The sequence below is a fragment of the Piliocolobus tephrosceles genome, chromosome 1 (assembly GCF_002776525.5).
Source record: "Piliocolobus tephrosceles isolate RC106 chromosome 1, ASM277652v3, whole genome shotgun sequence".
Taxonomy (NCBI): Eukaryota; Metazoa; Chordata; class Mammalia; order Primates; family Cercopithecidae; genus Piliocolobus; species Piliocolobus tephrosceles.
The window spans coordinates 121,312,005-121,325,708 of NC_045434.1; the positions used below are offsets into that span (position 1 = coordinate 121,312,005).

General features: G+C 36.4%; 1 protein-coding gene across 4 annotated transcripts in view; it reads left to right on the forward strand.

The window, feature by feature from the left end:
* Positions 1-13,704, forward strand: part of LRRC39 (leucine rich repeat containing 39) — a 31,488-nt gene that overhangs the window by 14,222 nt on the left and 3,562 nt on the right. For all 4 annotated transcript variants that reach the window (XM_023191291.1, XM_023191289.1, XM_023191290.1 and 1 more), the window contains 6 exons: positions 5,507-5,612; positions 6,638-6,794; positions 7,401-7,537; positions 9,449-9,594; positions 10,885-11,037; positions 13,557-13,696. In XM_023191291.1, the coding sequence (XP_023047059.1) occupies positions 5,507-5,612; positions 6,638-6,794; positions 7,401-7,537; positions 9,449-9,594; positions 10,885-11,037; positions 13,557-13,696 (839 nt within the window). The remainder of the gene's footprint in view (positions 1-5,506; positions 5,613-6,637; positions 6,795-7,400; positions 7,538-9,448; positions 9,595-10,884; positions 11,038-13,556; positions 13,697-13,704) is intronic.

The window sequence follows — 13,704 nt, forward strand, 5'->3', positions numbered from 1 at the left end:
GAAAGAAAGAAAGAAAGAAAGAAAGAAAGAAAGAAAGAAAGAAAGAAAGAAAGAGGGAAGGAAAGAAAGAAACCTCTTATAAAACCATCAGATCTTGGGAGACTTACTCACTACCATGAGAACAGTATAAGGGAAACTGCCCCCATGATTCAATTATCTCCCACTGGGACCCTCCCACAACACATGGGAATTATGGAAGCCACAATTCAAGATGAGATTTGGGTGGGGACACAGCCAAACCATATCACCTGGATTACTTGGTAGACACCTGGACTTGGAATCAATTGGTAGTCTTCCAGTAAACAAGGGTAGGGGACAAGAAGCTACTGATAAGCAATGATTGGTGTTGCTAAATATCTGTAAAAACAAAAGATCTGGACAGGGAGGAATAATTTTTCCCACTTAGTTTTTAGTAAGTGTGCAGACATAGCAAGATTTGTGTTCAAAGTGGATTCTACAAGGATAGAGAGGGAAGCCCAAGGTCAAGCCTGGTCAAGAAGAGGATGAGGAGCCTGACTAAAGTTTTGATAAACGGGATCTTTGTCATTAATTAAGAATCACTTAATTTCAGAAATTTCGGAAGTTCTCTATATAAGAATAATGAGTGTGCAGTCTTGCCCACCCTTACTGCCTTACTGCTTGTTCTTTTTTTGGCATCATCTATTTTATGATTAGGGAGGAGGATTCTCTCTTAGCAAAATGTAATCTCTGAAAGTTAAGTTAGACCAAAATCAGCTTCTACTTTTAGAAACATTGCATGGAATTTGTGTAATGTAGTTTTTCAAAGCACCTTTCCCTTAATCTTAAAACAATTTCATTGTAAAATCATTGTACAGTATTATAAAGCTTGGATTATGGTTAAAATTAAGTATAAACTACTTTAAAAGTAAATTATATAGAGATCAAAGGTTAGTGTAATATTTAGTCATACTGTAATATGACTAAATAAATAATTTGCCAGGTATGGTGGTTTGTGCCTGTAATCCAAGCACTTTGGCAGGCTGAGGTAGGAGGATCTCTTGAGTCCAAGGAGTTTGAGACCAGACTGGGCAACATAGCGAGACCCCATCTCTAAAACAAAAAGTTAGCTGGGCATGGTAGCATGCACCTGTAGTCCCCGTTACTTGGGAGGCAGAGGGGTGAGGCGGGAGGATCGACTGAGCCCTGGAGATCAAGGCTGCAGTAAGTCACAATCATACCCACTGCACTCCAGCCTGGGCGTGAGACACTGTCTCATAAAAAAAAAAGAAAAGAAAAAAAATTAATAAATAAACAACCATAACTGATGCAAAATGGTAAGAATCTGAGAGACCTTTTAAAGTGAGACAGAGAAGCTGATTGCCAGAGAAAAGGCTAATTGGAAAATTCATAGAAAATTTAAACTGACCAAAGGTAACCCAAAGAAATGTCCCTTCTTTTTTACTCTGTTCTGAAATAGAGCAGTGTTTCTCAAACTTGTCTATGTAGGAATCCCATAGGGATCTTATTAAAATAGCTTCTGGGTTAGTAAGTCTGGAGCAGGACCAAGAGTCTGGATTTCTAACAAGCTCCCAGGAGACAATAATGCTGCTGTTCTGCAAATCACACTGAGTAGCAAGGAAGTAGACAAAAGAAGCAGAAGATTTGAAAGTGGTCAGTACACAGGCAAGGGGTTAGAAGGGTAAGAATGTAATCTAATGCTTCTTTCAGCTAAAAGTGTCTAAAGCTTTAGCTAAAAAATGAAAGAAAAAAAAGCCTACAGTTTAAACAGAAATTGTCCTTTTTCCCTTTTGATGCCAAGCTCCTTGAAAAAATCAAGTACTTAGGTAACAGTTGGTGTGACAATATTGGAAAAAGGCCTTATTCTACAATAATAGGGTTTTATTTTATTTTATTTTAGAGACAGAGACTCACTCTGTCACCTAGGCTGGCGTGTAGTGGCACAATCTTGGCTTACTGCAACCTCTGCCTCCTGGGTTCAAGTGATTCTCCTGCCTCAGCCTCCCGAGTAGCTGGGATTACAGGCGCACACCAACACGCCCATCTAATTTGTGTATTTTTAGTGGAGATGCAGTTTTACCATGTTGGCTAGGCTGGTCTCGAACTCCTAACCTCAAGTCATCCGCCTGCTTTGGCCTCACAAACTGTTGGGATTACAAGTGTGAGCCACCACGCCTGGCCTCAAAAGGGTTTTAGAAGAGTTATAAAATTTCGATTAGAGATGTGAAAGAATATCAAGATTAAAATAAGCAGTTTCACACCTGTAATCCCAGTGCTTTGGGAGGCTGAGGCGGGAGGATTGCTTGAGCAGGAGGATTGTTCAAGACCAGACTGGGCAACATAGTGATGGCCTGTCTCATTTTTTTTTTTTTTTTTTTTTTTTAGAAAAAACTGTATAGGAATTATAGAATATTTGAGCTAGAAAATACACAGATATCATTTAATTATAACCTCACATTTTATAGGTAAGGCCTACAGATGGGGGATGTCTTCCCCAAGGTAACCAAATAAATAAATGGTACATTCTGGACTTAGATCATAAAAATACAGAACCAGGAAGAATTTAGGGATCATTACAGAGATGGAAATAGATTTTTCTAATAATAGCCTGACTGTCAGCTCAGTAAGGACAGAGCTTTTTGTATCTCCAATATCTAGTACTTGGCTATGATGATTACTTGATTAATTCCTTAAGTTAAAGGTCAAGGAATCAGATTCCTAATTTACTTGTTACTAAATCTTGCTCTGAATTTCACTTCTTTCTTAGTAATAACTAATTAATAACCATAAGCCCATTGTTTGAATAGTTCTATTTTTATATAAGTGATATAATTGAATAGCTGACATTATACATTTTTTTAAAGTTATCCACATCTATGGGAAGCTTAGTCGTTTAGATCAGAAGCCCACACATATCCCACTGCCACAGGGCACCTGTTAGCAGATTAAATTTTAGGCAACTGATAGATTAAAATACACAGATACTAAGAGAAGTATTTTACAAACCCAAATACGTAAAGACAGCAAATTCAACACTTTGTTTACTTTTGGCTTTCTGTTCATCAAAATAAAATCCTTACTGAAGATCAGTTAATATGCAAAACTGCTAAAAAATATGTATTAACTCTCAGATGTCAAGAGATTTCTGGCAAACAAATATTCAAATTAGTTAAACTTCATGTTTTGAGGACTGCTTATATTTATTATGTATCCTTTTAACAGGCTAAAATTTCAAAATTTTCAATTCTAAACTTACTCTCTTTTTCATGCGTGAATAATTTTCTGGGATAGAAATAGCTTTTTGCAAAAGGTTTTCATTTCTTTTCTTTTCTTTTCTTTTTTTTTTTTTTGAGAGAGAGTCTCACTCTGTCCACCAGGCTGGAGTGCAGTGGCGCAATCTTGGCTCACTGCAACCTTCACATCCCAGGTTCAAGCAATTCTCCTGCCTCATCCTCCCTAGTAGCTGGGACTCCAGGCATGCATCACCACACCCGGCTAATTTTTGTATTTTTAGTAGAGATGGGGTTTCACCATGTTGGCCAGACTGGTTTCGAACTCCTGACCTCAGGTCATCCACCTGCCTTAGCATCCCAAAGTGCTGGGATTACAGGCATGAGCCACCATGCCTGGCTGGGTTTCTAGTTTCTAGTTTGCATTTTTCTAGTTTGAGATCATTCTTATGTTTGCAGTAGATCAAAAATCAATAGGAATGTGCTTCAGAATGACAAAGATTTTATACATTTTTATATGTAAAAATTAAAGACTAGATAAAATTAACATGTAGTAAGATGAAATTGAATTCTGAAGTTGAACTGTATTCTTTGTAAGCCATTACAAAATCTATTAAATATCTATTGATTACTCACCAGGAAAATGCAAATCAAACCCACAATCAGATACCATTCACACCCACTAGATGACTATAATAAAAAAGAGGGACAATAGCAAATATTGGTGAGGATGTGAAGAAATCAGAACCTTAATATGCCACTGGTGGGAATGTAAAATGATGCAGCCATTTTGGAAACAGCTTGGCAGTTTCTGAAAATGTTAAACATAGCCAGGTGCTGTTGTTCATGCCTGTAATCCCAGTACTTTGGGAAGCCAAGGCAGGCGGATTGCTTGAGTGTAGGAGTTTGAGACCAGGCTGGGCAACATGGCAAAACCCTGCCTCCACAAATAATACAAAAATTAGCTGGGCATGGTGGAGCATGCCTGTAGTCCCAGCTTCTCAGGAGGCTGAAGTGGGAGGATCACTTGTGCCTGGGAGGTTGATGCTACAGTGGGTCGTGATGGTGCCACTGCACTCCTGCCTGGATGACAGAGTGAGATTTTGTCTCAAAAAAAGAAAAATGTTAAACATAAAGTTACCATATGACTCAGCAATTCTACTCCTAGGAATGTACCCAAGAAAACTGAAAACATGGTCACACAAAAATTTGCACATCAATATTCATAGCAGCATTATTCCAAATAGCCAATAGTGGAATTAACTCAATGTCCATCAGTTGATGAATTGGTAAACAAAATGTGTTAGATCCATACAGTGGAATCATTCTGCCATAAAAAAGAATGAAGCACTAATACATGCTACAGCATGAATGAACTTTGAAAAAAACGATGCTAAGTGAAAGAAGCAGACACAAAAGATACATATTGTATGGTCCCGTTTAAATAAAGTGTCCAGGATAGGAAAATCCATATACAAAAAGTAGATTAGTGATCACCAAGAGGTATGAGAGGGAAGAATGGAGAGTGACTGCTAATGGGTATGGAGTTTCCTTTTTGAGTGATAAAATGCTTTGGTATGAGATAGTGATGATAGTTGCACAAACTGTGAATATACCAAAATTTACTGAATTGTGTACTGAATAAAGTAATTTTTAGGGTATGTGTATCAGATCTCAAAAAAGTTATTATTAATAAAATTTATAGAGTTATGATACTTAAAAAAATTAAAAATAGGGCATTTGTGGTACTAATCATATTTATAATTCTTGCAAAATAAGATCTTGTCTGATTTCCAGGTACCAATAGTCAAATGGTTGTTTTTGATTGGTCATTTAAAAATATATATATAAAAGTGGCTGGGTGCAGTGGCCCACGCCTGGAATCCCAACACTTTGGGAGGCCGAAGCTGGCGGATCACGAGGTCAGGAGTTTGAGACCAGCCTGGCCAACATGGTGAAAACCCATCTCTACTAAAAATAAAAAAAAAATTAGTCAGGTGTGGTGGCGGGTGCCTGTAATCCTGGGGAGGCTGAGGCAGGAGAATCACTTGAAAGTGGAAAGTGGAGGTTGCAGTGAGCCGAGATCAGGCCACTGTACTCCCGTCTGGGCAAAAGAGCCAAACTCCATCTCAAAAAAAAAAAATAAACCAAAAAGATATATATATATATATATATATATATATATATATATATACACACACACACACACACACATACACACACATATATATATATATATAAAGTGAATGTCACCCATGTAATTGTCTAGGAACTAAAATGATTTCCTGGTCCCCCAGGCTAGTGCGGATCTGGGAAGAACGAGTAAGCTTAACCAAGCTAAGAGAAAAGGTCACCAGGGAAGATGGAAGAGTCATTTTGAAGATAGAAAAAGAGGAATGGAAGGTAAACTTTTATAGAATATTTGATTTTCCACATTTTGCATTTTGTGAGTCACTTGCGAGAATGATTCTGAGACTGTATAATTGAGACTAGAATAGTTAGAAATTTTAATAATACACCAAATGCATTTGAGCAACATGAGCAACTGAAAAGAAACACAACTTCACAATTATTTTGCAAAAGTTCATTTGCTTCAACTCTGCCTAAACTTAAATCATTTGTAATATTTCTCCTATTAATCCGTTTTATAGCAACTTCTCATTTCCCATAAAAGATAACCATCTGCCTAATAAAAATAATATTGCTTTTCCAAAGAAATGCTCAGTTAAAACTTGATGGAATGGAAATATGAGTATTTTCATCGGGTCTAGCACCTAACTCGTATTCTTTCTCCCCCTTACACACAAACTCACAGTTTAATTATACTAGGCATACTCTAATTTTTACAAGAGCTTCTAACCCTTGGGTCAGTGTTTATTTTTATGTTTTATGTCACTGTTTGTCAGAATCAGCTCCTTTATATTCTCTACTGGCTATTTTAGGCTGAAAGGGAAAAGGTACAGGGTTCAGAATAGTTGAAACTCTTAAAATTCTCAAATTAAAAAATAAATCTTTTAAAATATTCATATATTTCAAAACAGAACTGGAAAAGCAGTTTGAATTATTGATTGAAATGATTTTTTTGGATACTCTCATTTTCAATAACATATATGTGCTTAAGGAAAGCCTAATACTGTATAACAGAATCATCAGGACATACTGCTATGTGTCTACATTATTGATCAAAATATTTCTGTTTATTCTATCATGATTGGGGTTTAAAGGTTTAGCCAAAAAAAAAAAAAAGGTAAAGATCTTAAAACTTGAAACTTGGAAGTCACACAAAGCACTTGGAAAAGTAACCCATTAAGGAAAACAAATTCCAAATATTCCAAAGTGCTTATTTAAGTCAAATATCACATTTCAGGGTGGTGTGACACTAAAACAATTTAAGTAATATACAACAACTATCATTTCTTTTACTGTAGACCCTCCCTTCTTCTCTGCTGAAACTGAATCAACTACAGGAATGGCAACTTCATAGAACTGGTTTGCTGAAAATACCTGAATTCATTGGAAGATTCCAGAACCTCATTGTGTTAGATTTATCTCGAAACACAATTTCAGAGATACCTCCAGGGATAGGTAAGAAAGATTATTTTTATTCCTGTGCTATTTTATCTACCTGCAGATGTACTTTTTATTAAGATTTTTTTGGATACATGGAATAAAGACCTCTTTATACAGCCCTCAACCTTAAGAAATTTTAAACGTTTAATCTAAATTGAAGCTTCTAGAGGATTCAAGTTTTCGATTTACTGAGGTGATTCAAGATGAGAGTTCAATGAGAGAAAAGCCTCTTTGGAAATATCCTGTAGATTCTCGATACAATATTGTCAGCTCAGCTATTTCTCTTAGGAATAGCTTCAATAGCCTTCCACAGGTTGAAGGCAATAAAGAAAACAAGAAGATTCCTCAGATGGGAAAAAAAAATCTGAATAGAAAATTTCTCAGAATTTTGTGTAGATGAAACAGAATGAAAATAGTTTTGGATTTTTTTTTTTTCCTATTGCATGTATAAATTTGTCCCTTGTTTGAAGAAGGGACAGGACACAGACTGGGAAAAGGGAAAAACTAAGAACTCCAAATTTGCCAATACAAAACTGGCAAGTAAGTTATGCTGTAACACTTTAATAACTATAAACATTATTTTATATCCAACTCCTCTCTATTGTATATTATTTTTTATAGGACTGCTTACTAGACTTCAGGAGCTGATTCTTAGCTACAACAAAATCAAGATTGTCCCCAAGGAACTAAGTAATTGTGCCAGCTTGGAGAAACTAGAACTGGCTGTTAACAGAGATATATGTGATCTTCCACAAGAGGTTAGAAAGATATAAATGCCTATGACTGTATTTTCCATCTGCAGTAGTTGACCTCTCAATGTGTGGTTGTTAACAATAATAAAACTAATGAGAAAATTCTATGCATTTCAGAAAAAATATTTTGGGAAAACCATTTCCATAAGTATAATGCAGGTTTTTAATTGGAGAAAGATTTAGTGTAAAAGATACTTCTATTATTATCACAGTACTGACATCATTTGTTAAACTGTGATCTCCTGGAAGACCAGGGTGAGAGTTGTATTATAGTCTCAGAATTGAGGGCAGAGCCTAGGTTGTAGTGATTACTTAAATGTTTTTTTAATTAATAAATGGTTATCATAAAGCACAGACAATGTGGTGATAGCAATAGGACTGGAATGCCTTCAAACTTTGATTTGGTATGATGTCTTGTTATTGGTTAAACCAAATTGATCATATAAAAATAAAGACATTTGTATTACTTTTTGAAAATATTTAATGCTCTTAGAATCAGTGAAGAAGTTTCCATGGGGCTTTGGTTTTGAAAACAATGACTCTACAAGATAAAAGTTAAGAAAAATAATAAAATAAAATAGACTATTCCCTTCTCCCACTTTATCTTAATTAGTATATCAGACTTCTCTTCCAAAACAGCAAACTTGTCACCAACAATTGTTGCTCTTGCAAATAAAACACAGTATATACATATACATTATATCTTCTAATAGTTCAATTTCATGAAATGTATACCCTTGTGTATTAATCTCTTCTCACACTGCTGATAAAGACATACTCAAGACTGGGTAATTAATAAAGAAAAAGAGGTTTAATGGACTCAGTTTCACGTGGCTGGGGAGACCTCACAATCATGGCAGAAGGCGAAAGGCATGTCTTACATGGCAAGAGAGAATGAGAACCAACTGCAAAGGGAAACCCCTTATAAAACTATCAGATCTCATGAGGCTTATTCACTCCTATGAGAACAGTATGGGGGAAACCACCCCCATGATTCAATTGTCTCCCACCAGGTCCCTCCCACAACACATGGGAATTATGGGAGCTACAATTCAAGATGAGATTTGGGTGGGGACACAGCCAAACTATACCACTTTGCATACAATAAAAATGATAATATGGGTAATTTCTTACACATACAAGAGGGTCAATAAATATTTTATTTCTAACTCATATGTTTTTGTTTCTGTGCTGGCTCCATTATTATAAAAGCTATGTGATTTTGTACAGTATAACCAGTCTTTTTTTTGGGACAGGGTCTCACTCTTTCACCCAGGTTGGAGTACCGTGGTGTTGATTCTGGCTCACTGCAGCCTCAACATCCGGGGCCCAAGCAATTCTCTCACTTCAGCCCCCTAAGTAGCTGGGACCAAAGGCTTGTGCCACCATGCCCGGCTAATTTTTAAATTATTTTGTAGAATCAGGGTCTCACTATGTTGCCCAGGTTGGTCTCAAACTCCTGGACTGAAGTGATCCTCCTAACTAACAATTTGCCTACCAAAATGCTAGGATTATAGGCATGAGCTACCCCTTTCCTCCACCACTATTATTTGGAAGTTAAATTTTGAGTTTTCCCATACAATTCTCAACTACTGGATCAAAGGAAAACATGATAATGGGTGCTTACTCTCAGCGAAAAAAGGGTTTTGCCAGGCACATTCTATAAACCCTGGAACCTGGTGATTATGAAAGATAAATTTTCTTCGAATAGATGAACTTTCTATGAGAGTTTTACCCTTCCCTGGAGGTTATTTAGCTTTATATTTATTTTTAATTTGTTGTGGACTACTATGACTAAATAAAGCCCAAGTAAAATGTGAACATTCCTGGATGTGAAATATCGCCTTTACCAACGTGAGTCTTTTAGTAGTTTACATTGTGGACATTTAGTTTGAAAAACTTTGCTTTTTTCTTCAGCTCAGCAATCTGCTAAAACTTACTCACCTTGATCTGAGCATGAACCATTTTACTACAATCCCTCTTGCTGTGGTGAATATGCCTGCCCTTGAGTGGCTGGACATGGGAAGCAACAAACTTCAACAACTTCCTGATACTATAGAAAGGTAAAAGAAATAACTCTTTATGCTAATGATAAATGTCTTGAAACGTCTTATAAAAAAAAAACTAAGCAAGACAAATGGGATCTCGAGCGTAATCAATCATGATAGGTCCAACTAGTTTGAAATACACTGTTTTAACAGAATATTTTCATTTGTTCCAAGTAAGTAAAAGGGTTTGGGAAGAAGAAAAAACTGGCTTTTTTCTTCTTCTTCTTTTTTTTTTTTTTTTGAGGCAGAGTCTTGTTCTGTCGCCCGGACTGGAGTGCAGTGGCCAGATCTCAGCTCACTGCAAGCTCCGTCTCCCGGGTTTACGCCATTCTCCTGCCTCTGCCTCCCGAGTAGCTGAGACTACAGGCGCCCGCCACCTCGCCCAGCTAGTTTTTGTATTTTTAGTAAAGACGGGGTTTCACCATGTTAGCCAGGATGGTCTCGATCTCCTGACCTCGTGATCCGCCCGTCTCGGCCTCCCAAAGTGCTGGGATTACAGGCTTGAGCCACTGCGCCCGGCCAAAACTGGCTTTTTTCAAGTGATCCAACTGCCTCTGCCTTCCAAAATTCTGGGATTACATGCATGAGCCACCACGCCTGGCCAAAACTGGCTGACTCTGAGAAATTAACAAGAATATGCCACAATAACCACCTTGCTTAGTATATGCCAAGCACTTCTATGCACTTTACAAGCGGATGAAGAAACTAATGACAGAGATGTTAGCTAACTTGCTCAAGTTAGTAAGTGGGCAAGCTAGGATTTGAACCTAGGCAGCCTGGCCCCAGAGTCCATGATGTTAAGCATTATCCATACTGCTTTGCTATAAATGGGCATATGAATCATTTGATTGCTCTCTTAAGACTCTAACTCAGATTAGGTAACATTAACAGCAGTTCTTCTTCAAGAAATCCTATGAGAATAGTGAAAGAATTCTAGAATATGTTGATTTGATTTCATTTCTATTGCCATACGATATAAGAGTTGTACTGTAGAGATGAATTTCCTGATGTGGTTTCTCTAATAACCAGGTAATGTGATGTCAGTTAACTCAGTAAGTATACTGGTTAAATATGTTGTAAAAGACATTTGATTTTTACATAAGAACCAAAGGCTGGGTGCAGTGGCTCACGCCTGTAATCCCAGCACTTTAGGAGGCTGGGGTGGGAGGGTAGCCTGAGCTCAGGAGTTCGAGGCCATCCTGGGCAATATGATGAGACCCCTGCCTCTTAAAATTATTTTTTAAAACTCCAAAACCAATGTTTTCATATTATACGTAATTAATTGCAGAAACCTTAATTTTTCAGAATGCAAAACCTACATACATTATGGCTGCAACGAAATGAAATAACATGCTTGCCTGAAACAATCCGCAATATGAAAAATCTGGGTACTCTTGTTCTCAGCAACAATAAACTGCAAGATATTCCAGTATGCATGGGAGAAATGGCAAATCTGAGGTAAAAAGTTATAGGCACAAAAGTGAAAAACCTTGCTTTCTGGCTGCAGAAAAAAGTAATGTAGAGAGATTGTTATTAATAAATTTCAGTTGTTATTTACATGAATGGATATTTTAAAAATCTTTTCCAATGTTGAAATTCTATAATTTGATGAATAGGATTTATATAACACTGGTCTATTCAAGAAAGAATCCTTAAAACTAAAGCAGTTTGGGATTTATCAGCTTTAAGAAGTGTCCTCCATTTTAGATGTTTATCAAAGGTCTTTTATGGGAAAGAAAGTAAATGTATGAAATAATAAATGCGTGACATGGTAATGTTGGCTCTGAACAAACTTTCGAAAACTTGGTTGACAAAATTTTGAATCAACTGAAAAAAGCATGACTTGAAATCTCTGAATGCCTTAGTTCTCAGTATTATAGATAATAAATTCTTTATTGAATTTCTTATTAAAATATGTAGTTTTAAAGACTTTTTTGACAGTATTATGTAATTTTTTAGCATGGGTAGATGGGAGTGTCACTTGTATGTTATCATACAGCTGACATGTATTTTTGTCATCTTAGTTTCATGCTATGTATGTACCATAACCAACCTATTGCCTATGAGAAACATGTAAGATAATTTACAGCCATTGTTACAAGTTTATAGTGTATTTTTCTATCTTGTTTTACAAGTATGTTATATAACATTCAAAAAGAATTTTTTCTTGATTGAGAAAAGGATACAAAATGCAAAATCCACAATTTTGATAACTGAAAATTGCCAATTGTTTTGCAGTACTTTATTATATTGGGTGTCTTGTCTTTTTGGGGCTTTTAGCTAGCTAACGAATGAATACATTAGACAGTTTTGGGTTTTAGTTGGGATTTTACATAGCTTGCCTTTTAATTCTTTGGTTCTTTGCTGTTTCTATTAACCCGCAGCATTATTTTAATAAATGTTATAATTCCAACCTAAAAAAAAAAAATGTCCTCTGTTGGTGACAAATTCATGAAAATTATACAGCTAAAAAAACTTCATTCACAACATAAAAATCAAAAGCGTAAAAGTGTTTATTTCCTAAATAAGTACAAATGGAAACAATTATGTTACCGATAGAAAGCAGATATATTAGTCAGGAGTGGTGGTGCATGCCTGTAACAGCTACTCGGAAGGCTGAGGCTGGAGGATCGCTTGAGCCCAGGAGTTTGAGGTTGCAGTGAGCCAAGATTGCGACACTGCACTCCAGCTTGGGAAACAGAGACTATTTCTTGAAAACAAAAAACAAAAACAAACAAAAAACCACTAGATATAACTTTTTATTAAGTACTATCAAAAAACTGTCAAGTATTTTTTCTCTTTAAAAATTATTTTAGATTATTTTAGGTTGCTTGTACATCTTCTTTTGAGAAATATCTTTTCATGTCCTTTGCCCGCTTGTGGGGTTGTATTTTTTCTTGTTGAGTTGTTTGAGTTCTCTGTAGATTCTGGACTAATGTAGTTCTTTGTCAGATGTATAATTTACATATATTCCCATTCTGTAGGTTCTCTATTAACTCTGTTGATTATTTCTTTTGCTGTGCGGAAGTTTTTCTAATTAAATCTCATTTATCTATTTTTGGGTTTGTTGTGTTTGCTTTTGAGGTCTTCATCATAAATTCTTTGCCTAAGCCAATGTCCAGAAGAGTTTTTCCTAGGATTTCTTCTAGGATTTTTTACTGTTTCAGATGTGACATTTAAGTTTTAACCCATCTTGAAAGCTCCCTCAAGCATTTTTCTTCCAAAGCTTAATCTTCTGACAATTGAGAATAAGAGAATACCCACTAAAACCCAAAACTTCCATAACCAAATAATTCATTTATTCACTTGTTCAGCAACTACCTGCCTTGTACTGGGTGGTGAAGACACAATGATAAGTAAGATGAAGGTATATAAAATATGCAGAAACTAAGTTCATAGCACCAATTTTATATTTAAGATATGTTAACATTGCTCTTAGAAGTTAAGCTGTATTGCATGAAATATGTGCTGTAGGCCGGGTGCGGTGGCTCATGCCTGTAATCCCAGTACTTTAGGAGGCTGAGACAGGCAGATCACTTGAGGGCAGGAGTTCAAGACCAGCCTGCCCAATATGGTGAAACCCTCTCTCTACTAAAAATACAAAAATTGTCTGGGTGTCGTGGGTGTGAGCCTCTAGTACCAGCTACTTGGGAGGCTGAGACATTAGAATCACTAGAACCCAGGAGGTGGAGGGTGCCATGAGTCCAGATCATGCCACTACACTCCAGCCTGTGCAACTAGACTAACCAGTTGCTTTTATAAGCTTTGAAAGTAAGTTGTCTAAAGCTAGTGTTTTTTTCTCTTAGGAAAAAGAAAAAACATAGATTCTTGAGATATATCACATCTCACCAAGGTGTTCAGTTATTGAAACCAGCTAAAAAAGTAATTTAGTATATTATCATTTGACCTTTCTCCAGGGAAATAAATGTACACTTCCATGACACCTATAAAAATACTGTTTTTTGATGAACTGCTAGGTTTGTCAACTTCAGAGACAACCCACTGAAATTGGAAGTATCACTTCCTCCCAGTGAAGGCACAGATGAAGAAGAGGAACGGGAATTATTTGGCCTTCAGTTTATGCACACATACATACAAGAGTCACAGAGAAGAGCAGGTATAAGA